This window comes from Boleophthalmus pectinirostris, unplaced genomic scaffold (genome assembly GCF_026225935.1).
Source record: "Boleophthalmus pectinirostris isolate CB_2022bp ecotype Guang Dong unplaced genomic scaffold, ASM2622593v1 HiC_scaffold_7, whole genome shotgun sequence".
NCBI lineage: Eukaryota > Metazoa > Chordata > Actinopteri > Gobiiformes > Gobiidae > Boleophthalmus > Boleophthalmus pectinirostris.
This window is the reverse complement of record NW_026571473.1, coordinates 20,548,147-20,574,801: the sequence shown is the minus strand read 5'-3', so window position 1 is coordinate 20,574,801 and position 26,655 is coordinate 20,548,147. Positions and strand designations below refer to the sequence as shown.

Below are 26,655 nucleotides of genomic sequence, written 5' to 3'. Positions count from 1 at the left end.
TCAAGCGAGAGAAAAGGCCAAGAGAGATTCATAATCTTTGGCTGTATTTTCAGAAGGAAGGTCTGACAAAACAGGATGCTTGTCTGTTTCTGTCTGGAGGCTAAAATTTTGAAATTAAAACAGTCTAAATGTCTAATTTTATAGTGATAATGGATATATTATTATTATGCCCTTATTGATCATCTTAATTATTAAAGCTAGGGTTTCAAAGTCATCTGGACAATGTTATGAAGTGCAGTAGTAGTTGAATAATGAGTGTCTATGCATTAAAGTAGTTTATAACAGAAAAACTAAAATAAAAATAAAAAAATTGTCATGGTTACAAAAATATTTCAGTAATGTTATAGCCTATAGCCAATCTAACCTACTCTCACAGTAGGATGACAACTTAAAGAAAAATAGAAAAGCATTAGGTAAAGTACATAAGGATAAACTCTGTTCAAGTAAAAATAACCTGTGCATATTTGAAGGAAAATATAACATGTCAAGAGAACATGGTAGAATGGCTTAAATTGAAGCAATTAAAACTATTACCTCCAAGTAACTGTACTATTCTTGGTCACCTGTAATTTCATACAATCTCCATTGCATATCTGCAGGAACCAGTCAAGTGGAATATGTTTTAACAATAGAAATGTATTCAGTGGCTCAGACCCACCCCCCCATAACCCTGGTGGCCCCACACTAGCCTCTGCTCAAACCCCGTCGTTTGGCACGTAATGAGACATGGGTCCCTGGGTGCTAACATATTAATGCTCATGTTTCCTAATTACCAGCTCATGTCTTCACAGTTTTATGACCTTTTTTGGAAACATTTTAATGCCAACTCTGTGATGAAGTCTGCTGGGAAGAGGAAGAAGTCTAAAGCCTCAACCTAAACATGATGTTATTTCTACATTTTATCAACTAAAAATAATGAAGTAATCAAAGAATACTACTGTTAAAACTACTTCCCTGCTCTCACAAATATCACATTTGCTAGCAAATCAGTTTCCTCTTTTCATTAAAAAAAAAACTTACTTGTTCTAATTTTTAAATAATAGCCTTGTTTGAATATGAACTTATAATGCAAAAAGGAGTTAATTAATCAAATTTAGTAAGGAAACTTAATTATAAGGTTTTCTTTGAAATCTAAAACGTGATAGGCCTGACTGTATGAATTATACAAATGCTCCTGACCCCCTGATCCTGGCTCTCACAGTCCTTATAAATCAGACTCAGGCTCTGATGAAATGGTCCAGCCTATCTATTACATTAGCTATAGGGTAAGGCAATATATTATCAATGGGAATAATAGCTTTGCTTGTTTTACGTATTCCGCTCTTATCGTGTTACTTCATGAAATACATTCGTTCATGAAACTTAAAACTGATTTGCAGCTTTCATTCAATTTTATTGAATCAGAAATGAATACTCGTACACGACTGATTACTCATTTTGTCTTTTTTATTTATTTATTACCTAAAAAAAGAAAATGTTCTATCACAAGTCACACTGAAATGTATTGCTTAAGAAAAAAAATATAGTCATAGATTTTTTCCACTTTTTTTGTCATTTTTTTTCTCAGTTTTTTCCTTTTTTCGGAAACGTGTGTTTCCATTATAATCCACCAAAAACAAAAGATATCTTTTGGACATGAGCATCAGCTGTATCATGCCCTATAACAACCGTCTCCCCAATGTTTAAAAAATGCACAAAGAAATACATAATTCACAGTTACCATTTTGGTTTATAAATTAATACAGTCACACATGTGCTACACCGGTCTAGAGCTAGAACATTGTAAAATTGTATTCTGAATCCTGTTATATTCAATAGTTGGCTACAAGAAAGAACAGGCAACTTAAATGATCTGAATACCACCGAGTTTTTTTCCTCTCTCTGTAATGCTTCATCATCTTTTTTGTTTTGTTTCATCATCTTTTGACTTTTACACAGAAGTGAGGCACACACAGAGTATAGTTCATACATATACAAACAAAATTAAATAAAAATTTGGGAGGGGCTTGAGCTAAACTGTCTATGTGAACAGGAAGTGCATGTAGTTTTGGCATCCTCTTAGGATCAACATACTCTGAAGTGGGCCGGGTTTCCACTCAGCCAGCAAGTACTGTGGCGTAAACTTTGAAGGCTAGCATAGCATAATTGTAGCTTTTCGTATTGGAGTACAGGGGAGATGTGCGTTTAAACAAGGAACAACAAATATGGCAACACATTGGGGACAAAAGGCAAGAATTGAGGAACTACTTTCGCTCAAATAACCTTCAAAATCTATAAATACTACAGTTTTGCGTGTGTAAAAACCAGTGAAAACAACTTGAAATCAGCTTGACACTGACACTGCAAGGGCAACATTTAAGGCACAGAAGCCTTTGACATAATTTGAGACTCCACCAGCTAAAAAGCACTAAACCACAGATGCCCAGTTCCTCAGTGACAAAATGGTGCCTTGATGACGACAACAATACACAGAAAACATTTCCCCATTCCCATTGTTCCCCCACAAGTGTCTTGTTTTTAGTGAAGGTAATAATAAGGCCACTTAAAAAAACAATGAGGTTCACCAAAAAGGTAATCTCTCTCTGCAATCTCTAGGAGTGCAAAAATGGTGATCGATCATTCACACAGAAATACACCAAATTTAGACGAACTTTTAAGTCCGCCGTTCTGCTGGTTCCAGGCGAGCAGAGGGGAGGTGGGCTGTCAGTCTGGATCCTTGAAAAGTCTCTAAAATTCCGTGGATCAAACCAGCGCATTGGGGAGTCAAAGAGTCTCTTGTCTCTCCGAAAATTGCCATCGTCTTCATTGTCAAAACAACAGGAATGTTCAGTTAACTTCATCTGTTTTGGTTTTGCGTCTGTAATACTTAAATTGCAGGACACTTTTCCTCTTTGTAAAAAAAAGAAAGAAATGTTACAAAAATCTAACCAACAAAAGCAGCATTGGTTGTCTTTTTCTTCACAAAATCATGCATGTTGTTAACCTTCATTCCCCCAAAGCACCAGTTTCAAAATGTTTTTTTTTCTCTCATCATTGGAAAATAAAATGTAGTTTCACACATTTGCATGCAAAAAACTTACTATTCCCTCCCTCTTTTTGAACTTCCCTGTGTGTAGCAGCAAAACTGTAAAAGGCCTGACCTGATATGTCAATGAATGAACTGGTGGAGGCACTATATAACTATGATGCTCAATCCTACTTATCCTTCTGGTGAGAGAAATTTACTTTGTTTGGATCACACATGTTGAATGAGGCCAATGTGGAAATGAATGCTATATTCTTCATGCATTTACTGCAGTGAATTCAAAAGCTATGGGGAGATTTGGGAGAAGACATTTTGGACAAAATCTGGGACATCATAAATCAATTAACACGACAAACAAACGCACCCTCATAAACCTTTGCCAATTGTCACAGTTATATACACAAAATCTAGTCATTTCAGGTCTGTTAGACACGAGGTGGGCTCTGTGAAACTCCTTGTGGTTGAGGCTAGACAGATAGAACCCATCAGTGAGCTGAATGAATAAATGAATTGATGTACATGTAATTAGTAGTCAAAGACTTGACTAAAGCCACAGAGGGCTGCTGCTTTTTGAAAACAGCAGATAGGAAGAGAAATAAAAATAGATTTTTTCCATATATTTAAAGTTTTTTAAATCCTCTAAAGCACTTTCTGTTCATATTAATTTACTTTTTGTTTATTCATTCCTATTGATACCCTATGTCGCTGAGGTTCACTACTTCCATAATCTTTTCTATTTCAGGCCCTGCCTCCTTGCACACCAGTTGTTATAAATCATGTGCAAAATCAACTTCTTTTTTACTGTTATATGAAAACCTGAATGCTTTGTGAACAATGCTACATATTTTATCATTTATAAAATATAATATGTTTCAAAATGGCAAGAAAAATCAAACAAACAAAATCTAATTCAACCACCCCATAACAGGTAGAAACTGAACTTGGTTGGTGTGATCAAGAAGAATGCCCATAGGAATAATCCATATAGTTCGGTAGCTCTGCCTTTGTCTTGACTGTGAAGCGCCCGGTGCTTCTATCCTGTGTTTTAGTCCAGAGTGGAGTGCTTCATATCCACAGTGAGTTGAACAAAATAATCTAGAAACACCACCACCATCTCCCTCTAAATTCTGCTATGCTCAAATCCAGGTTAAGTCTCACTGGTCAGTTTATGACTTGTCCAAATCCAAGTTTAAAAAATCAGTGTTCTGTTGCTATTGTTGCAGAATGGGTTCAAGTTTGTGTGGAGCTTTCCCTGTTGCTCCCTTCCAAAGATTCTTAATCCTTTGCACACATTTTTGAAGATACTAGATCCTATCTTAGGCCATGACAAACTCAGACTTGAGGTCAGCCTTCACATCGGGCTTCCACACCGAGTCTTCAAAGTCCAGATCCAGGGAGCCCTCGCTGGACATGCTGCTGTTGCTATTGCTGCGGCCGGACTTGCGGTTGGGCAGCCAGTGGTATGGTCCACGCTGATCCCGCCGGGCCTTCCTGCGCAGCCTCTTCTGCTGCATCAACAACTGCAGGCGCTCCACCTTACAGCGAGTGGCACGATTCTCTGTCTGACGCAGTCGGTCACCTATGAAAACAAAAAACAGGTTTGATTAGACTTATTCTGTTGATACCAGATGTTATAACACAAGAGGTGATCAAACAAGGAGACAGATGTTAATGCTATACAGTCTTGTTATGGTACTGTGGAGCTTTTAGTAGTTTATTTTGATTCAGCGAAAGGGCCCAGACACAGATTAGCAACCACATACTGTTACCACTAACACTCAAAACAGCTTTGGCGGTTTTTCAGGTGTCAATCCCTGTTTTAGTCATTGTGTAGTTATTAATTAATACTAGTAGTATCAATATTACTCATATTGATTCTAAGTGAAATATATCAGAACCAAAGATTATGTCAATATGTTTACAGGCAGCAGATGAAGCCGCACGGCCTTAATGATAATGTTAGGACACACAGGAATCACAGGCACACTCAAGTACACACTTTAACATTGGAATCACATCTCCACCTTCCCAGTACGCATCATCAGCCCCCTCTTTGCTATTTCGCCCCCTTATAGCTCAGTGGGGAGACCTTATATCCAGTAACAAGGCCATACACCACACAAACATAAGTCAAGGTAAGATGTATAATATTGGACAGCCTATCCATCTAGCAATGATATCCGGGCACATGATTCCAGATGACATGGACGTCATACTAAGTGCATTTCCGCAGTTGTTGATGTGACTATAGGGGAGTGGGGTCTCCAGGGACCTCCCATGTGAATCCATCGCTACACTTGAACCGAATTGAGCTTAATTCCATTTCTGCGTATATTCAGAAAGGAAAGGAAGGGAAGAGGGGAGAAAGCAACCGCAATCTATTAGCCAGCTCCATTAGTATCTGTCTGGGAATTAAATAATTAAATAATGGGGTCTCGAATGTCAATAAACCAAAAGCACAGCACAGTGACCATCTCTTCTCTCCGGCCTCCTAGTTTTTTTCCCCCCTCCTTCTGTGTGCGGCGAAACACACACATGCACTTCAGATCCGCATCGAACTACATCACGCATTCACACAAACTAAAGTATACACAACAACACACTGGTATGCACATGCACACACACTCACACACCAAGCACCCGCAGTAGCTTTTAACGTGGATCGATGGCAAATTAAAAAGACCTATTGATTAAACCTTAGCTCTAGTGCAGCCATCCATCTCGGGGCCCAGGACAACGCTATTGGCTTTCAATACAAAATGCAAGCGAATGGAAATTGTAAGCAGAGAGGTGGGGTAGTAGTGGTGGGGGTATAGGGTTTTTTCTCCTATTTTTTTTTCTTTATTATGGCTTCCTACTCTCAGCTCATTGACCCAACTGCCCCTCCTCTCCACCACCACCCACTCCACTCTCCTCCAACCCCCACTTGTGCTGCCCCAAGTCTCCCCGGAGACAGCAAGGTGGGGCAGAAGGAGTGAGGGAGAGAGGGGGGTGGCAGTGGTGCTAGCAGTAGTGGCGGCAGTAGCTTGGGTTAAGGAATTCCTCCCCCAGGGGCAAATGGGGCAAAAGAGGGAGCACATGGGGGGATGGATAGAGCAAAGGACATACACACGAGGGTGGAGGGTATAAGGATCGGCCGTAGGTGGCAGTTTTCCAAATCGATTTTCGCACTGCTCCTCCTCCCCACATCGGAATGAAATCTGTGTGGGCTTAATTCACCTCTTTCTCTCATTTGCTTATCGGATTCAGCCATTTTGCCATCTATAAATACTCACCAGTGTCACGCAATGAACAAAAGTGGTTTTAGACAAACGTGGTATAACTGGCAAATGTTCAAATTCATTCATAGTCTTCAGTAGTATACATTGTTTTTTGGTCTCATCATTAATTAAAACTTAGCTTTTGTTTGTATGCTTAGGAATTTTATCTAATTGGATATCACACTGGCTGCATTAGTCTCTCATTTGTGCATTTGTGTGTTGTGAGGGTTTAATCTCCAGAGGACAGAGGTAGGTACTGGGGTGACGGGCCGACACAGGGGGGCCTCCCACATTAGGGCCATTGTTCCGCTGCCTCAGCTCCGTGTGACATCCGTATACACCGCTCCAAGGCTTTTCTTCCTTCAAACTATTCCTGCCTATTCCCCTGCCCTTACTAGCCAAAGGCACCACTCAGCTATGTCAAAATAAGGCAGGCAAAATGAACACTTGCACATGTGTTTTTATAGGCACAGCAGAAAGGGTGGTGATCAGTTAACTTTTCCAGTCATATTTCTCCGTATTAGTTACAATTTTAATGTTTATTGTAAAAAAAAATACCAGAATTTTCCGTTTTACCTTCTTTTGGTTGGGTTGAATACAATTTGAGTGCAGTTTAATGGATGCTTTGCGAACAGTATTATAGCATTATAGAGCAGTTTGGTGTTGCCGTAGGAGGTCTTGGTCTTTGGCTTGGCAAGTGTTCCGGGAATGTGCTTGGAGCTACACCAAACTTTGTATCAGCGTGTGTGAGTGTGTGCGTATGTGTGTGCGTTCATTCATGAGCGTCACTACCGGAGCCCTGGGCGGAAGGCCGGACACAGCTGGCCGCAGGGATCTCCAGACTATGTTTATGACAGTGGGGCTATTATTAGGGCTGGCTACGAAGGACAGACTATACACGGAGATACACACAGGCTGGCCCAGAGCCCTGCTGCGGAGACCAGTGCTTGACGTGAGCACAATAACCTTGGAGGACCCAGCCAGAGAGAGAGAGGGAGAGAGAGAGGGCGAGAGGGAGAGAGAGGGAGAGGGAGAGAGAGGTGGCACTAAACTGAGCCAACAGGAAACGCAACTTAAAGGGGACAGGGGAGGAGAGCTTTTCTTAGCACCACTACAGAGAATGTGCATGACGCTACGGAAAACTGAATTACAGGGCTAGAAATTGTGGCCTAGTAAAAAATGTCTGACGGAAATCTTTAAAAGTCAAGCTAACCCAGTGAATGCACAACTAGTAACTGCTGCAAAAAGATGGTCTTGTCAAAGACTGTAATCAAGCTAGTAAGCTTGATAAATACTATGCATGTAATTGTAACAGCAAAGAAATCAAGCTACAGTAGGTTAATGACTGTTCCTATTGCCCTACTTTCAAGCACCATAACTCAATCGCTTCAGATAACCCCCAAACTCTTCTATCTAAGAGCAGTACACAACAAGGCACTGCAGGCAAAGCAATAGATGGAGAGAGAAAGAAAGAAGGGGTGATCTATGAATAATCGATGCGTCAGTCAGTTTTCCTTGCCTTTGAGCCCAGCCCAGCAACACAAGGGCTGGACGGAGATAGGGAGCACCAACAGGAGGAGGAGGGGTGCAGGGGGAGAGGTGGTGGAGGGAGGAGGGCTGCAGTGTGCGGGACGCAGGGGGAGATTAAAGGAGCTTCTTCTGCTATTGATTGCATAAAGATTGGCCTTCATTTGCAGTTGTCTTAGTGCTGTTGTTTGTTTGTTTGCCTTGATAAGTCTTGTGATCTTGCAGAGAGAACATTGTGTTTGCTCAGCATCCAGGGAACCGGGGAAAAAGAAAGGAGGGAGGGGATGTGGGCAACAGAAGAATAAAAAGAGATAGAAATGGAGATTCACATTGCAGCAAAGTCAGATGATGTGTGGGTTAGAGATGTGCAGAACCAAATGATATAATGTATAATGGAACGTTTTGTCCTCTATGACCAAATGAAACGTACCAAAGTGAAGCGACCAATCCCACACGAGCTAGTATGAACATTTTGACAGGCTATGAAAGGGCAGTGACAGCCCTGCAGGGACACAAGCTCTTCAATGACTTTTAGACTTCATTTGCATTCCCCCTCTCTCTCTCTCTCCCTCTCTCCCTCCCTCCCTCTCTCTCTCCTTCTCACTCACTCCTCTCCTTGTCGAGTATGAAAGGGCACCTGATGTGCTTGGCTGCTTTTGCCAGATAGCTGTGTGCTGCTGTTGTTGTCATTGGGCCTTGGCAAAGAGATACGGGCAGGGCATGTATGCGATTGTAAACCTGTACCAAAGCTGTAAAGGGGATAATGTGCTTAAATAACTCAATAATTGATTGGGGGCTAGATCCAACACGCAACTGTCGCCTGTACTAAGCCAACAGAATATGAGAATGAGGCAGAGGAAAATCAACATCAGAGATAATTTGTCTTTCATGAAGCTTATAAAACAACGCCAAGGTGCTCTGATAAATGCAGTTAATGTATTTATGTTCATATTTAAATACCATTCTGCCACTGCCTTGTATAGCACATAGCAAAGGCCTTCCTAAAAGCAGCTGCAGTGGGACTAAAAAGCCAGCCTCTAATCCACTCCTCAGCCCCCTACCTCCATCCCACAAAGGCCCTGCCCGGTGCCCTGTGCGCAGCCCCTGTCCCCTAGGCCTCCAGACAATGGCACACTAGCCTGGGGTAGGGAGGGGGGTGGACCAGAGGCGGGGGTCCATCCTTCTCAGTACTGGAATGTAGCTAACAATCAGCCTGGCGGGACATCCCAAAAGCTTGTTCAAAATCCAACCTTGTCACATAATCTCTGTCAGCAAAAACTACAGAGCGGAGCCACCAAACCACAGCGCTGGCCTTTAAAGCAGCCATTTGTGGTCAACTATGTGTTCCCGTGTGTATGTTTCTGAGCTTTTTATTTACACTTGTCATCTCCCCCTCACGCATGAACTTGCAAGAGGAAAGGGTAAAGGCTCTCAGGAGACAGCCGAGCTATGTGACATTTTCAAGAGGGCTGTCTCAACCTGCGCACACACCGTTTTCAAGCACATGGGAAGCAGCGGGTTATTCCAGTTAGCTGAGTGAATTTCTGTGAAGAGAAGTTAAGTGGCCATGTTAAGTCCTGCATTGGATATCAGATGATAAGATTACAGGGGTCTGCTTAGTCAGCAGTTTTCATGGGACAAGGATTTCAGCAAAAACATTCTGCTCCTTATCCACTGGAGCTTTACTCGATACCTATTCAATAACTGTCTACCGTGAAGTAATTAAAAAAGTTGGGAAAGGGTTTTTGAGTAGTCTTGTCCCAGCTGGAAGTTATGGATACTCGGTGGACATTTACAGGGCATACTGATGGACAGGATTTAATAAACACTAGCATGATGAATAGGACTTGTGTTGTGGATTTAAAAACCCCCTCCCATCTTCCGCCGCCTCTCACTGCCCTCTCTCACACAAAGCAAATTCTTATTGAGGGCTGCATAGAATACATCTTCCTATTTAAAGGCCAAATGTGCACAGACAATGTATTGATGCACAACACAGACATGGAAAGAAAGAGGGGGTGATTAGGAGGAAGAGAGATGGATTTTACAGCAGGGCTTTTTTTGGACAGCAAATGGGGGAAACAGTGGCGTGGGCTGCAGAATGTGAACGCAAGAGCTGACAAGAGGAAGAGGAGGAGGGGGCCATGAGGAGAGGTCTTCCCTGAGTTAGGAAAATAACCCTGTGTTATTCCATCTGTTCAGCGCACGTTTGTAAGGCCGCTCAGAGCGATGCACAAAATATGCAGCAGTGCCTATAAATCGCAACCACTTCTTACAACTGCAACGACTTAAACGGGCATTCTGCTTGTGCATGTGCTCGTAAAACAAAGAGGACAAAGCAGCATGGTCACAATAGAAGTGTGTGCACTTGCTTTTCTAAACAAAAGAAAACATTAAACATTAATCACAGCATTGGAGAGCCATTTCTGTCCAACTATTCAACAAAATTTACCCACAGCTCACCACAGTAGCTCAATTTCCTCACCAGGAGATAAGGAGGCAGCAGAGGACAATGCTGTTTCTCCCAGCGCAGCAAGTCTAACCTTACAACATTGACTGAATGTTATCGATGCTGGACATCTGTCTGACACTCCACATCCTGTGTCTTTCTCAAGGAAAGAGCCCCTCCAGTGTATAATCTGAACTGCACACACCTGCCCTGCCCCAAGCCTTGGGCCTGGGTATGTCAGGGTTTGTCCAGCCCTATAACCTGGGCCCATACATGCCCCAGCTGTAGCCTTTCTTTAGGAGCTAGATTCACCACTCACTGCCTAATCTTATCTAAACACAGCCCAGCCCAGGCTCCAAGGGGTAAAACTATCTCCTAGGTGCACACAAACAAAGCAGACTGAACAGCCTGACAGGTCGAGCCTGACTGAACAGGTCTACAGAGTGTAGCATTACTGAGGGGATCCCCCTCTGCTGCAGCCTCTCCACCTTTGTTCTCTGGGAGATATTCTGTTCTATCACAGCTTTGGTACAAAGTAAAGTTCTGCTCATTAAACATTTTAATAGCCACGGCAGTGAGTCAGACTAAATCAAGAAGATAAACAGACAATTAACTGACAATTACATCGAGTAAGATTACAATGAAATGGTAGTATTGTGTAAAATATGAGCTCAGCCGTCACATATTCAGAGAACAGCACTACAAGTGTAGTAACATCTGCCTCCCAGAGCTGTGAGCGATGCACAATGACTTAATGTGTGTGTTTGGGTTGTGTTCATGACATGCTTGCATGAGCAGGATCAGACAGTGGAGTCACTCACCGGGAGGCTTGCACATGTGGATCTCACTCTGGCACTGCACCAGAGGATGGAGGGCTGGAGGGGGGCTGCTGCGGCTGCAGGAGGGCACTGAGGTAGCTTTGGCAGCAAGTTCTGCCATGCCAGTAACCGGGGGTGACGGAGGAGGAGAGGGGGATGTGGGTGATCCACACTGGGTCTGGTAGCGCAGCTGCGTCAGAGATGGGGGCATGCCTTGGTAGTGGCGAGTCGCACTCAATAGATCGTTAAGGATCTGGAGGATGGTACTAATATCTCGTCTGGGACGCCCTGTGCTGTCCTGGCAATTTGGGTGCAAAGTGCCTGAAAAAATGGTAACAAAGGTTTTAAATGTGTTGATTACACTTGCATTTATATACTGTTAAATGTTTTTATTTTATTTTGTGCACCTAACTGTTCAAATACTGAAGTGTATTTACCTGAAAAAGTCCCTGAGAAGACTCCGGGAGCATGGTTCACAAAGCTCTCAATGATGGCTCCAGGTTTGCGGGAGCGGGAGGAGGAGCTGCTGCCACTGTTTGGGCTGGTGGTGGAGCTGCAGTTTGCCTGCAGAACATATGGAAAAAACATTAAGACACAACTTATTACAAGTGTCTCAGTGAGGACACTCCTGACCCTTGTGGTATTTACACTTCATCATATAACATGTATAACATATACACATGTCCTGAGGACACCCCTAAGTGACCTTTGTAGGCTGCAAGGATCATGTCTGTATATATACAGTAAGCCACCTAAGCAGGAAACCTAATCTTTTCTAGGTATATCAAGTGACAAGGACCTGACCTAGGTTCCCCAAAATGCAATATGGCCAAATTAGGAAACATATGTGTCTAACATTAACACCGAACTACACTGCTAACACATGAAAGTGATACTACAACAAAGCTGAAGGTCACATGTTTGTGTGTACTAAAATACTTCTAGTTTTTGTTTGGAATGCTGTGAGAAAAAAAAAGAAAACATAAAATGATTCTGTACTTCTATCACACTATCACAATGGCTGTGCAGCTTTCTTGAGTCCCTTGTTGCATTAATAGTTCTTAGGGTTAGGTTAATTATTGTCTTGTGTTCATTATATCTCACTCCTCTGCTTTTTCTCTGACCAGTATATGGGATCACTGACTGAGTGAATCTATGCTTTTCTCTTGTTAAGAACATAGAAAACATATTGCACCAGAGCAGCTTACCTCTGGGCACAGGACTGGTGCTACAGGGCTGGGCTGGCTCATGCTGTGGCCGGACTGGCTTGACGAAGGCTGGTGGTAGTAGTGATGGTGGTGATGGTGATGAGCTGGAGACCGAAAAAGACTTGCGGGCATGTGGGACGGTCGAGGGGAGTGGGGCGGTGGGGGTGGAGTTGGGGGACTACAGTGAGCGGATGAGGCTGACTGATGGTACATTGGAGGCAGCGGCTGGTGGTGCGTGGAGGACATGGGGAAGGACAGGGGCACAGGGGACGGGGTGGAGGAAGGGTGAGGAGGTGAAACGTGTGAGCTGGGACTGTGTGGATGTTGTGGGTGATGGTGGGGGTGCGGGTGGGGCACACGAGGCTGGCCTGTGGGCTGTGCCACACTGCTGTCCCCACTGCCCCGAGTGATGACGTGTCTGTGCTGGAGCTGAGGACCTCCGGACTGCTGCGCCGCCAGCTGCAGCTGCACAAACATCATGTGGTCTCCAACACGCAGCGCCAGGGTGAGCGGCGAGCGGCCGGACAGGAAGTCACTGACCTGAGGAAACAAGAAAGGGACAGAAACATTTAGCTCTGTCTTTTATTAGTGCTGTTGTATGCACGGTGCAAGAGTTTTATTACAATGACTACACTTCGGCTTTCTAATTTGGCCGTTGCACACGGACAGACCCCCTCTTCTAGACGTAGTCCATTAGTGCATTATGGAGCCTTTCACTATTCTCCAACACTGGGGCTTTTACATCTGCAGAGCGTGAAGAAAGCCAGTGAAGAACACAAATAGAGCCCACTCCTCTTCCCACTGCCCTCAGCCTGTTCTTAGTCAGCAGTGTCATTCAGTGCAGGAACAAAGGCCACCCTTCTGTCTGGCCCAGGGCCTGAAAAATCAGTCCCACGTCCAGGAAACACAGCCCGCCTCTCGCTCACAGACTGCCTGATTGTCCATGGGTCCACGGCGGATCTGGAAGGGCTGCCCATTTTTGGAGCTGTGGAGCAATGGCCTCCACTGACCCGTGTGTGGCCTGGACGAGCACACAGTCACACAGTCACACAGACTAAAGAGGAGTCACGACTTGGTTTGAGGATTCACACTAAACAATCAAACTCTTGTCCTCTCCCACTGCATTCCCGCACCCTGCTCTTTAACGTTTGCCTCCCACTGTATTTCCAGCCAAAAACAAAACTCACCTTAGAATATCTCATCAAATAAATAAACTCAGACAGAGACAAAGACGAGTGCCTAATATCATGCTGACGTTGCTGTCCATATAGGTTTCTTTAACCCTTACATGTGTTTATCTCTAGAGGCAGTGGGTCACAGAAGGCACCCAGCTATACACTGAACAAGAGCACACTAAAAGGACCAGTCAGAGAGGGGGAATAATACCTGGTAATAGAGACATACATACAAAGACAGGGCAAGGCAAGTGAAAGCCCGATTCCCCCCAGAGGCTGCTGCTTTTGGAGTGTGTTTTGGAGATGTTGGCCTGTAGTTAACCCCGCGATCACCAGGCTCTGCCCTCCATCACTCCTCTCTCCCTTTTTCTTTCTGCTTATTTATTTCTCTATCGACCGCTGCCTCTCTGTTGCCAGGGTGACCTTTACACATTGGTATTGACATGGTTTGGAAAAGGGGGATCGAGGGAGAAGAGAAGGAGAGGAGGGGGAGGCAGGTGAAAAGACTTGGGGGGGTGGGGTGATCTCATGGTTGTATGTAAATAATCAAGAGTTGAGTAATGAGTTACATTTCCTGGAGTATTGAATGATTAGGGTGAAGTTTTATGCAGCTACTTTTGGCACAGTCTACCATATTTTCAAAACATCAACTCATTTTTAATAAGCTGTCATGAATTAGTATGAGCTTCAGTACTTCCAAAACTCCTCATGGTAAAGTGATTCAGCAGTTAGGTTAAGAGAACATTTTACCTACAGCTACAACCGACCCGACAAAATCAGCTTTAGCTTTTTAAATTTGCAAACGTAGCCGATGCCATGGCTTGTTGATACAGCCCACATCCGCCATGATTACCCCATCGCAGAGGGACAATGAAGCCAGCATGCCCCTGGGTCTGGGTGTGAAGTAAGGACAGGGTGCTACACGAGAAGGCTCCAGGAAACCCCATGTGCAAAAGGTCAACGGTGAGCTGTTACTGGAGTGTGGAGTCCGTTTGGGGAGTGGGAGGAGGCTGGCATTCTAAGGTGGGGGAGCGATGAAGATAGAGAAGGAAAGAGGGCAGAGGGGGAGGAGGTGTCTGGGTGACTGGCAGCTGTTGAGTGTGTAAATGTAGAGGATTGCATCAGATAGCATCAGAAAGGGAATTTGGCATAGAACTTAATTTAAATTTAAACCCATGTTATTACAAGAGGGTAGTAGTTATTGTGAAACTACAAGAACATTACATTTAACAAGTTATTACTGCATGAGGCATTCCCATTTGAGCTATGCATTAGGTAAAAGGCAGCTGTTAACCTAAAAAACTACCTTTGACATCACATGGTGGAACAGAACATTTTGAGCTTTGGAGATGTAGAGATCCTAATAATAAAGGATTACACAAACACGTGCAAATTAAACAAAACACAACTCTGGGTGTGTTTTTGCTGAGGTAACAACATTATAACATCAATTTTGTTTAATATAAGACCTTTAAGTCATTTACATATGTAGTACATGTGAGAAAGTGTGACGCAAAGAGGCCTGACGGTGAGTGACAGCAGGAGAAACACAGAGGAGGCTTGATTACCCTTATAATGACTAGTGCGGATTATTCAAAACCGCCAGATGAAATTCATGTCCTCCTACTGCGCTCCCGACACCACATGGCAGCTCCAAATTAGCCAAGGAGAGAATGAAGCCTCTCCTCTCTCTTTTTCGCTCCCTCCCTCCCTCTTCATGCCTCCTCCGGCTGATTTTGTGTCACTCTTGGTCTCAAACTCTCAGGCGTGGTTGAGTCACAAAGTCAATTTAGAAGTTGCTCACACTTGCCCGGCTTAGTCTCCCAACACGCGCGGGCTAAAAATCTCCTCTGTGCAGCTCTGACTCATTGGAGGGTCGAGGAGCGCGCATGCCACCCACCGCAACCTCATCTTTGGGCAGAAACTAAAAGGGCAGAAACCCACATAAACAAAGACAGGACAAATGACAGGGGACATTTCAGCAGCTACAATCTGGATGGTCACTCTCGTAGCTTTGCGGTTAGCTTTCCTTTTGACCACAGAAACAAAACAAAAGAGCTACACAATGCTTTTTGTTGCTATGTTGACAAGCTAAATATGCATATTACAATACACTACAGCTTATATAGTTTATTATAGAGAGATTTAGTATTGTCCTAGTTAAGAGTTCTTTGTTCAGTCCTGGTTTGAAAAACGTATTCAGATATCCTTAGTCATATTGCAGTATTCAACAGTCAATCTCATATTTTCGTAATATTGTGCTGGTCTAAAAAAGTAATAAATCTTCAGGAGCAGAATTCCTCTTCTTCCAAGCAGTATCATTTGTGACTGACATGCTATTTTCCCCAACAACGTGGAGAAGGCTGAACAGCTTGTGTAGCTCGGAGCCGGGAGCTGTGGAGTGGAACACCTGAAATAGGGCCTTGTTTCCTGGGGGAAGGGAGGATGCGGAGCGCCCTGCCTGCCTCGCTGCCTGCCAGGGGCTAGATTGGCGAGTGATCGTGTAACAACAAGCCTCTTCCAGACGGACAGAGACTATGAAGGAGGCGAGGGAAGCACTTTTGTGTGTGTGGAGAGGGGGGCGAGGGGAGGAGGGGGTTGCTCTAGTGTTGGAGAGCTGGCTTGCAAACCATTCCCAGAGGTCTCGACTAGCAGCTCAGCTCCAGTCCAAACATGCCTCTCTCTCTCTCTCTTTCTCTACGGAGCACAGCCAAGAAGACAGACACCAGCGCGGCCCAGCTACCATTGACGTCAGGACACAGCAGATAGATAGAGCTATGAGAACATTGCAACCAAACAAAAAAAACGCTTCTAAGTATCCTTGCGCAAATTCTTTCACAAACCTTTTAAAAACAACTTCTCCTTGTCTCTGGTAGTTCTTATGAGGGACAGGGTTGTAAGAGTAGGCCCCTTTTTTGTTGTGTTAAGGCAGACAGACTGGACCAACCCTGCATTGTTCTCTTTCTGATGCAGCAGTGGTATGCAAAAAGCTAAGGTGGACATGCCTGCCGAACAAGGCGTGTGTCTGTGTGTCTTTGCCCAAAAACAACATGTGAGCGTCATTACCTCTGACAGAAATTACACGGGCTGCAAGTCTACTCAGGCGTTGATAAAGTGCTGCTCCCTTAATTGCCTCCACCTCACCCACTATGCACAATGGAGCAGTCAAGTGGTTAGAAATTTTTGATGTGTATCGTAACAACAGTTTAATTTTGCCAAGGGACGGTAGCAAGTTTAAAAACCCAGTAGTGAGCTTATTGTTGTTTTAATTGATCTCTTAATGTTTGATTGGCACGTGTCTTCGTACAATACCAATCACGTCAGGAAATTTGTAGTTTTAAACCAAACATTAAGGGGAAATCTAAAGCTACAACACCACTACTTTTACATTTTTTGTGATAGCATTGTCACAGAAGACTAGACCATGTTGTTTGGCAGAAGGCTTTGGTTGCTATGCGGAGATAGGGGAGAATATGATAAGGGCCAGTCTGGGGAGGCGGGGATGGTAAAACATGGAGGCGAAGGGGGTTGGATGGCATGAGGATCCGAGGATGGTGCATGGGGATGGGGGTAGGGTGTCAGGGAGCTGCTGCTGCTGCTGGTGATGAAATATTCAGTGAGAGTGCGCCTCTGGCTCCTTCCCTCTTTTTTTCCCTTTCGACATCTCTGGCTGACAGTTTTATTTATTGGGGTCCCTGTGGTTCAAGGAACTCATTTGCAGTCGTTCTTCCTTTGCACACTAAGCGAACTACGGCTGAGAGATAAGCAGGAGGAGGAAGAGACTGGAGGTGGGCTGAGTGGGAGAGAGGGAGAGGGAGAGAGAGAGAGAAAAAGAGAGAAAGAGAAAGAGAGAGCGAGAGAGGGAGAGGGAAGGGAGACAGAGCACTGAGCTGACATTCATGAACAACTGAGCAGCTTTGTGCCGGAGAGGAGAGGAGAGGAGAGAAGAGGATGGAGGATTTGAGGGTGGGACAGATGGTTGGGAAGAGGGAAAGCCTTGAGATGAGGAAGAAGGCACACTCAGCCTCCAACGCACCTGTCCAAATTCTATGTGCGTAAGGTATGCTTCAAAAACCTGCAAATTAACCCTCACATCGACCCAGGTGTTTTGATCGCGCCAGGACACTATTGATAGCCTCACACACCGGCTAAAGATGCAATAACAGCCTCTCAAAAGAGAAAGAGAAAGAAAAATCAATAGACTTCTTGCATCATGGCCCCCAAATCCTAAAACGCAGCCAGGGGGCTCTTCAAAGGCCCCAGTAGAGATGTTTGTAACAGAAAGAGTAAGGGTGCTAGTAGAGGACCAGCTGGCTATTGCCGAATGAGAGTGAAAAGAGAGATCACAATGGCAAAGTTCAGGATGATCGGGTTACCACTGTAGCCACCCCTTGCTGCGTGCCAGCAACTGGTCAATCCAAATCCAAAAGCACAGATATACACACGCGCACCACCGCCATAGTTACATCTCTAACCCACGTGTCTGTTAATGCTTTTTTTACGATCCAATCTTGGTCTTTTCTACCTGCTGCTTTAATCACTGGTTTGGGCACACTTAATAATAGCCACTGTGTTTTATCTTGCCAATAAAACATCACTGCCTGCGTTTTTGTATCATTGAGCAATGTGTCTAAGTCAGGATTTTGACCCCCAGTAGCAACTTGCCATCATTAGACTTGATGGTGGCTATCAGACTGGATATTCCTGGCCTCAGTCCCTCCCACGCAGTAGCCCCTCTTGTCACGAAGCCTGCTACTTGAATCACAAAAGCCCCAGTGTCACCAGGGGAATGAAAAAAAAAAACAAAAAAAACAATGATAGTCACGACTCAAATATAGACAAGAACAGACTCCCCCTTGCAGCCGAATGAGCGACTAGACAATGATTTTAAATATGGATGTGGGTGCATATATCCACACAACACACAGCACAATACAATGCTCTGATAGTCCTCACTGGCTCATTGCACACCTAGATGCCCTTCACCTAATAGTACACCCTTCTATGCATTTGAGACAGTACAAAGAGGATTACACACAGGTGCAAAAACGCTGTGTGCTTTGCTTAATAATGTTGTTTTCAAGGCAAGGATTTAGTCGTGTAATGAATAGGCCTTTTCAGATCAGCATTGTCTTTGATTCCATACACAATTTGATTTACACATTCAAGCAATAAATTAATTTCTGTAGCTTTCATTTAGGTAACAAAAAGCAAATTAGCATTCAAAAGAGCAAGAGCAGCCTCTCCTAAGCTGCATGCATTTAAAAAAGACCTCCATTTCAATAAGGGAGAGAGGGAGCTATGAAAACAGTGCGGGAGGATCCATTCATATTGACCAATAGACTGGCTTGAGTCATTTTTTCAATTCGGTGCACTCCCAAATCCTCAATACAATTACTCTTCAATGATTTCCACTGGTGTCAATCCGGCTGATTAACTAACATGTAGATAAGGTTGATACAGGGCAGGGCACTAGAAGAAGAAGCATATTGATGATTTGCATTGAGCTGAGGTCATCCTCCACAGTTCAATTTTGACTCATTTTAGTGCAACTGTCCTTCATGCTCCTCCCTACACCTTTATGACCTTACAGGCAAGCAGCACCTATGGAAGGCTGTGAAGTATGTACCAGCCAGATGTGACTCCCCTAAAGATATGCCTTACATTGTGTAGTCCTAAGTGCCACTGTCTATAGAGTTTTATCTGGACAGCAGTGCAATGACAATGTCTTTGCTTCAGGGAAAATATAGGGGTAGGAAAAGTAGAGCAGATACGTAACAGGCCAATTCCTATGGGGCATTTGGGAATGGCAGCACACAGCCACATACTCCCAATCTCTGCTAGTGTTCAAGGCAAATTTTGTCAATGCTGTGGTGCCTGCTGAGCATCACTCCAGCTGGGCCAGGCATTGATTTTGAAAGCTGTATGTGCTGGGGCAGCATCAGTCAATTGACTATATCTGGAGCCTATATGCAGACTGAAAAGGAGACTGCAGGAGGGGGCAAGCCAAAACTTAAAACGTGTGACCCTGAATCATTGTGAAAGAGGTTGTAGGTTTAGTCCTCAAGGAACAAAGAGGTGGTTACATGGGGGGAGGGCATGAGAAGAAGGAGGTATAGGGTGCATGTGTGTCTTTTATACTAACATCAATGTGCATCAATGAGCAAATAGTCCCCATGTGCTAAGAGGGACATATAATCCTTTTCTTTCTGTCAGATGCTCTGATCAATAGATGGACTGGTGATGTCACTGCCGACACCAACAAAATTACAACGAAAATCAAAACTGAACTAATTTGAGAGCAGAGACCTCCAAAACACTGACGCAACCTCAGAATGGTAAAAATACAGTTCCCAGACTCAGACTGAAACAGATTACTAGATACACACCATATTTCATTAATAACACATTTCTGTTGTTTTTACACCTCACTAAGTCCCTAGCTCTATACTGTACATGCATTCTACTGTGAAATCAGACACTCTTTCATTCTGTGGTAGCATCAGAAATCCTCTTAAATATATCCTCTCAGTCCTGGTGTGTCTATATGTGTGTGTGTGTGTGTGCCTTCCTTTCGTAGACAGAATGAAGAGAGAGAGAAAGAGAGAGACAGAGAGAGGAAGCAAGGGCAACTGTATTTTGATGAGCTGTCAGAAAGCAGTGGCTTAATACAGCTTAGATGTCATGCGAAAAGTGTAGCGAGATGCCAGAGGAGGAATTAAGGCAGACCGGGATTGTCCTTGCCATCATGGACAGACCCAAAGTAGTTATAGCTTATGCCTGACTTGCTGGACTTGCAAACCCCAGCACATTTAAATTGTAGAGCCTTGGGAGGGCTGTTAACTGAAACACATTCTCCTTTGCTGATAATTGCTAAGGTTCAATTTCCATAAAACATTTTCCATCTATCTTGTTTCGTAGCCCTGTAGAAACTGTCATGTTCTTCCTGGTTGGCTGCGATCTATTCACTCCCCCTTGGATTCTAATAGAGGTTTAGGCGATCTACTTTAGCTCACTATTCTGTGAAACCAAGTGTGCTTCTAGCTACTGGAAATTACATGGCTGAAATACTGGACAGTGAGATGGAGTAATGGGGTAAATGCTTAGACCAAGGGCTACTGTGACCACCCATACATCTCCTGAGCTATTTTTAGGGTGCATATCAGCTCTCATGTCAGACACTTTTAAGAGCTAAGTGCATTGATTGATTTTTGATAGCCCCACAGTTAGGGAGAAAGGAAATGAGGAAAAGCTTTTGTGTTTTTCTAATCTTACGCCGATCTGTAATCTTCTCCAACAATCTATATCATTCCATTCGACATCATGAATTATAAAGCAGGAATCAATTGGTGGGGATAGAAACAGAGTAAAGCAGCTTGATGCCTTTATTTTAACCTTTTAGCCTGTTATTCATGCTTGCGAAGCTGCAAAGATTAACAGTGCGTTGAAATGCTTGTGTGATAAGCTCTACAGAGAAGCGGCTGACTCATAACAAAGAGTAGTAGTTGAAGCAAAATGTGGGAAGAAAGCAGAGACGGGAAATATGTTTTGGAAATGATCATTGACTAGATTCAGCATCCCACATGAAGATGGGCAGGGCTCACTTCCAGCCCACAAACAGACCAGAAATGCATTCAGTCTTAAACCAAACCAATGAAGACACATTCACTCACTCACACCTACACAGTCTCTGTCATATTCTGTCAGTGCTACTAGCTAAATATTGAGCCAGGAATTCCTCTAAAATACATCAACAGACAATAAAACACACAACCACTCACTCCTTAAGACACTTCACTGAGTGACATGTTCAGATTTGGGTAGTAGCATTCCTTTCCCAGTTTTAATTTAATTTGAAAGGCATGCAGATAGATAATCAGTTCTATTAGTTATCAACATTAAAGACCAAAGCACAACCCTTGCCCATACTGCTGTCACGTTTCTCTTATGATGAACTCTTCATCTTTGACAGTTTAAATACATGTGAACATCTAATTGCAACATCTAGTCGCGTCAGCAGGCAGTCAGCGTTACAGTTGCGTACGTCTCTGCAGCGTTGCCCAATGCTTCAGAGGAAGTGTGTCTGACTCAGTCTATCAGCTGCCGCGTGCCTTCTTACGTCACACTGTTGTCTGTGTGCACCCAGCCTCATCGCCTCTCCGCTCGCTCGCCCTGCACCCTAAAGCCAGCGAGCAAGCACTGTTTCACTGCTCGTATTCTCACTATTGATCACAATGGTGAGTCAGGCCACTGTGAGTCAAAACACAGCATATAGAACGCTTCCTTACAAAATGCAAAGTGTCATAGCCTTTTCTGTGCTATGTGCGTGCTAAGCTTCCAGGAACCCTCATGCTAATAGTTTGTGAGAAGGTTGTCAACTCATGATCTAAGCGCTATGTTTATGACTGAGACTTGACTTCCTGGAAACTTGCCCGTGCAGTGTGTGTGTGTTAGAACATAAAAGGTGGGGAGTGATTGCAGATAAAGGCAGAAAGAGAAAAGTGGGTAGCAAGGCATGAGAGCTATATACTCAAATACGGCTTTCGTGTGCAGGCTTCCCACAGCTGTGCGCACATACATGTTACTAGGATACAAGAGGGTGTCACTGCTTATTATATCGCAGCGGCTCGCAAGACTCAGTTTAGCTTGGTTTGTTTAAGAGGCCGAGATTAGACAAGTAAAGAGGCTTGTGCACAATCTCATCTGTGTTATATCTAGAGCTGCATTTTCACCATGGCTACAGCCCCTGCCCCCACACCCAAAGCCCCCTGGCAAACCTAAGCACAAATGCTAGCATTAACAAGAGTGATTTCTGCATTGTATAAAGAGGAAACAGTTCATACCTGAGTTTCGGTGAGGCTCTCCAAGGCCTGCATTACGGACTGTTCGGGTCTTGATGCTTGAGACTGCAAAAAGGTCACTGGTTAAAAGCTTTGTATGATATTCAGTGATGCAGTGTTATGTGACAGTAATTTAGTAAGTTATATAGGTAAACATGGTGGTAACATGGTGGTACTTACCATTAATCCTGCTTCGACTGTTGGTACAAGCGTTAACTTGCTCCCATCTGATATACCCAGGTCCTGAAGTTTACCTGAACTTAGTCGCCTAGGGTTAGAGAGAACAAGATAATTAGTGTGTGCTGACAATATCTCCTGACTTGAGAAACACAAACACCCAGAGCTGAAAAGGGCCGCAGCAGAGCAGACTTGAAAACTAGTTTGGAGAAAGAGCCGTGGGTGAAAAGGTCCATGAAAGGGAGGTATTGATTGGCCTGTCATATTTCAATTTGGAGTATAGTGGAGCTTGACAAGTGCGTGTAGAGGAGATTTGGCACCACTGCCACTTGCCTAAGCAGTAGCAACCATTTTTGCTTCTTTTACTTTCTGTTGGTGTATTGCATTTAACAAGCAAAAATAGAAGCAGTGCACAGAATACAAACCGAAACAAACATTTGGACTTGTAACTGATAATCGTTTACTATAGCTATAGCGCGATTTTAGTGCGATTGCAAAAACTAGAGGACAGAAAGTGGAGACATGCACAATACAGACAAAATGCACATTTTTACTCGTAGTATTTTGTGAAGGGATTGGATTGTTGCCAGTATTAGTACAAGTAGGCTTAACTAAATGCAATCTTTTTTTTTCCTATTAGACTTTTTTAGCCCAATAGACAAATGGATGACACCAAGGTGACCGTGTACTCTGGACATGGTGACTATTGTAGTGTTAGTTTGACACAAAAGTGATGGAATAAGAGAATTCTATTGTCCTATGAGTCACTCAGGTATAGTGACTTCTTCCAGTCCAATAGTCTAATATAGAGGACAGCGTGTTGTAGGAGCATGACCTAAATTTCACCTCATGCATCTGAACAAAGGAGCTCTAGACAGGGTTTCTGTGAGACTACTGTCTGAGGAGCACGGGAGAGGATTAAAATGGGGCTTTCAGGTTGGAGAGGATGATGTGATTTATTTGCTGATTACAATGAGTGGGAGGGGAGGGTGGTCCGAAAAAACAAAGCTGACTGTTTGCATGTAAGCCCCCCTTTACTTAATCTTTGCATAATGCCACCTGCACTTTTGTCAAGTTAAATTAACCTGGGCCCAATTCATGAGTACAACACCTACTGTGGTTTCATGTTGGTTTAAATAATAATAGTTTGCATGCATGAAAGGAAAACAGCAATAATGCATTTGGTGACACAAGGGATAGAATTTAGTTTTACCCCTAACCTGACACAACGAAGTGAAATGTAACCCACCTATGTTATCTTGCAAATAAGTAAATAAATGACAGGCTACACCAGGTCCTTGTGACTTTGCTCATCAATGTTTAACTAGTTTGATTCAAGCAGTATTAGCAATTCAATCAGCCTTCACTATTCGTAATGACGGGGTTAATCAATGGAAGTCTGCAGATAGCGTGGTCAATACTGTTCCAATGACCGGTGCGTCCCCTATGCGTAATTCCAATACTGTGCGTCCTGATGCCCGCTGCCTTCCTTGAATGTATTGACGTGCAAAGCGGGCAAGGTTGAAATTCTGTGGAGGATATTTCAACATACAACTGTTGTTGTACGGTTTAATACCGTTTTTCATTGTGTCCTTATTCAGTGCATGTCTCACCGTTACGCATGGCATTTAAAGACAAAAGCAACGTGACTGGTTTACTTAAGCGCCTTACCCAGAAATACTTCAAATCTAAAAAAGAGAATCTGAGTTAATACTCACGTTTCTTTGTGTAGCAGAGCGAGTCTTTCTTTAGGTACTTTGAGACGTTGCGACAACCTCCTTTTCAGTCCTTCCACAGTCTCCTCCTGGGGCAGGGAGAGCTCGAAGCGTGTACCGGTGGTGGAGTGGATGTAAAGATTCATGGATGGCTCAGTCGGGACGGCCTCGCAGGACGAAGCTCCGCGACTGGTGCAGCTCCGGGCGCTGGGATGCTGGTCCATCCGATAACCTGTAGTGGGAGATGGAAGAGACGAGATGCGCAGAGCCGAAGTTGAGAAAAAGTGAAATGAAGAGCAAGATCCGTTGTTTCGGCAAGGGTCCCTTGTTCTGTTCTCAACTGAAATGCAGCATTCAAAGAGGCTCTCCTCTCTCCCTACTCTCGCTCCCCGAGAGTCGAAATAAAAGCCAACTCGTCTTCTTTCTCCTTGATAACATGCGAATAGTTCCCCAAGAAAGTCACCTACACAAGGTTTGGTTTAGTCTTTACTGTTTTTTCCAAGGTGTAAGCGTCCTAAATGCTACATACAGGGAGTAGTACCATATGGAAACGCAAAGACCGTTGTCAGCAAAATGTTACGGAGAAAATATTCGTTGTCTAGAAACCAGAAAATACAAAGTCCTCTTGGAGGGTTTGAGCAGTTGAAAGCCTAAGTCGTTGAAATGCACGGTCCGTAATCTGCGATGGCTCCCTTGGCTAACAGTGAGCGGCTCTCCGCTGCGCACCTACGGCAGCTCCAATGAAATATCGACAATGAACATTGTCACAAAGTATCCCACTTCCACCATCGATAAAATACGCCCACAACCACGAAGACTCAGACCAATCACACAAGCGATCCTTCAGGACGCTGCTCTCCTCAGCCAATAGGATCAAGGCACTCACACCCGCGTGGAGAGCCTGCGAGTTCAGGCCATTCATAATAAATTACAGCATATAACAAAATATGTGCTCAGAGCTCAGCGGTACACAGCAATGACGCTTTCACTCAGCTCCTTAGTAATCACGGATTTAATCGCCTTCCAAAAACTGTTTGCGTCTGCAAACAATTTTAGCCCTTGTTTATGTCCTATTTAATTTCCCTTTCCAAAGCCTTGATGCCCTATGTTTATCTAGCACACCCATTAATGAGGAGGCTACAGGCCATATTGCAATCATATGACGTCCTGTGTGCAGAGTGCTGACACCTACGTTGTTTCACTCAAGCGGACATCATTATGAATATATAAAGTGCAAGAGGGCATTCTCTTTCGGAAGGAGGACTTGCATTTTTTCATCCATGCCAGGAATGAGAGACTACAGAAGGCTCATCTCATTGCCTCTTAGGCTACTCCTGTACCTGTGGCATTCTGCGATTATATGTTAACATCTAGACAAAAGTAAAAATTCTGTTACTGAACAAACACCAAGTCCAAGATTCCGTAGTTGCTCACTATAGTAGCAACATGAGTTTTTAACGAACTCAAGTGGAACCTTGACAAACATCGTGCTCATACGCCATCTAGCGACCATAAAAAATAACCACACACACAATAACAACGAGCTTTACATTAGCCTATGAGTAACAACTAAGGACAAATACATATTTGTTTTCACAAAACACAAGACATTAACTTTTATGTTTGTTTTTGGTAGGATTGTTCTTACTGATCATCACTGTGCCATCATTAGAGTTTACACTGGCTGTGACATATTGCGGGAGTCGATACCAGCCTTATTAACTTAATCACGTCCACTGAAATTACATGGAAGGTGGCTCATCTAATCACTTGACAACATGCTTTTATCGATCCTTCATTGACTCATTGTCTTCAATCAATTTCCCTACCCACCAACACAATATGCTGCGTGTCAATTTGTCCGGACGCATCCCGTAAATGCAGACAATAAGTGCCCCAAGCAGTTTCAATACTGCCCAGTAATTAGTGTACTTACCAATTATTGTGGCGAAAACCGTAAAGCTTCGCGCAATAGTCTGTTGTTTTTCAATACGTTCCCCCAGCTTTGGCATGTAAGGTATAAAAATAAAGGAACAAAAGTCCCAGGTAAATCCCAACACGTTAATTCCTTGGAGATCTCCGCGCGTCTTTGAGCTGGTCACGCCGTTACGCACAAGGGTCCTAAGGTTGTTGGCCAATGGGGAAGCCGCAGCTGTGTGTCCCAAGGAGCCGTAGCGGTGTTGTCAGTCCGGCAGTGAGTTTCTTAGTAATAAGAGTGTACTGGGGATGGAAGGTGAGACACCTCTTAACACACTCTTCTCGGATATGGGTGGAGAGTAGCGTTCTTGTTATGTCAGCGTGTCATTTAAGGTGGCAACTCACTCGCAACAGCAAACTCTCCCACGTTTGTGCTCTCATGGGAGTGAAGAATGTGCCTACGCAAACTAATGTGACGTGGACGCGCCCAGGCTGAGAATAAGCACTATTTATATGGCCTGATAGCTTTATATGAATTTAATTT

The 26,655-nt window shown here is 43.8% G+C and overlaps 1 protein-coding gene across 1 annotated transcript; it reads right to left on the bottom strand.

Moving 5' to 3' along the window:
• Nucleotides 1-1,428: 1,428 nt before the first annotated feature.
• Nucleotides 1,429-26,442, bottom strand: midn (midnolin). Its single transcript, XM_020940011.2, has 8 exons — nt 26,131-26,442; nt 24,198-24,426; nt 22,483-22,570; nt 22,306-22,368; nt 12,288-12,827; nt 11,517-11,643; nt 11,083-11,400; nt 1,429-4,604 (listed from the first exon to the last, which is right to left on the bottom strand). Exons 1-8 carry the CDS (start codon nt 26,204-26,206, stop codon nt 4,342-4,344), a joined length of 1,704 nt encoding a protein of 567 aa, XP_020795670.1. The 5' UTR covers nt 26,207-26,442; the 3' UTR covers nt 1,429-4,341.
• Between the last annotated feature and the right edge of the window lie 213 nt (nt 26,443-26,655).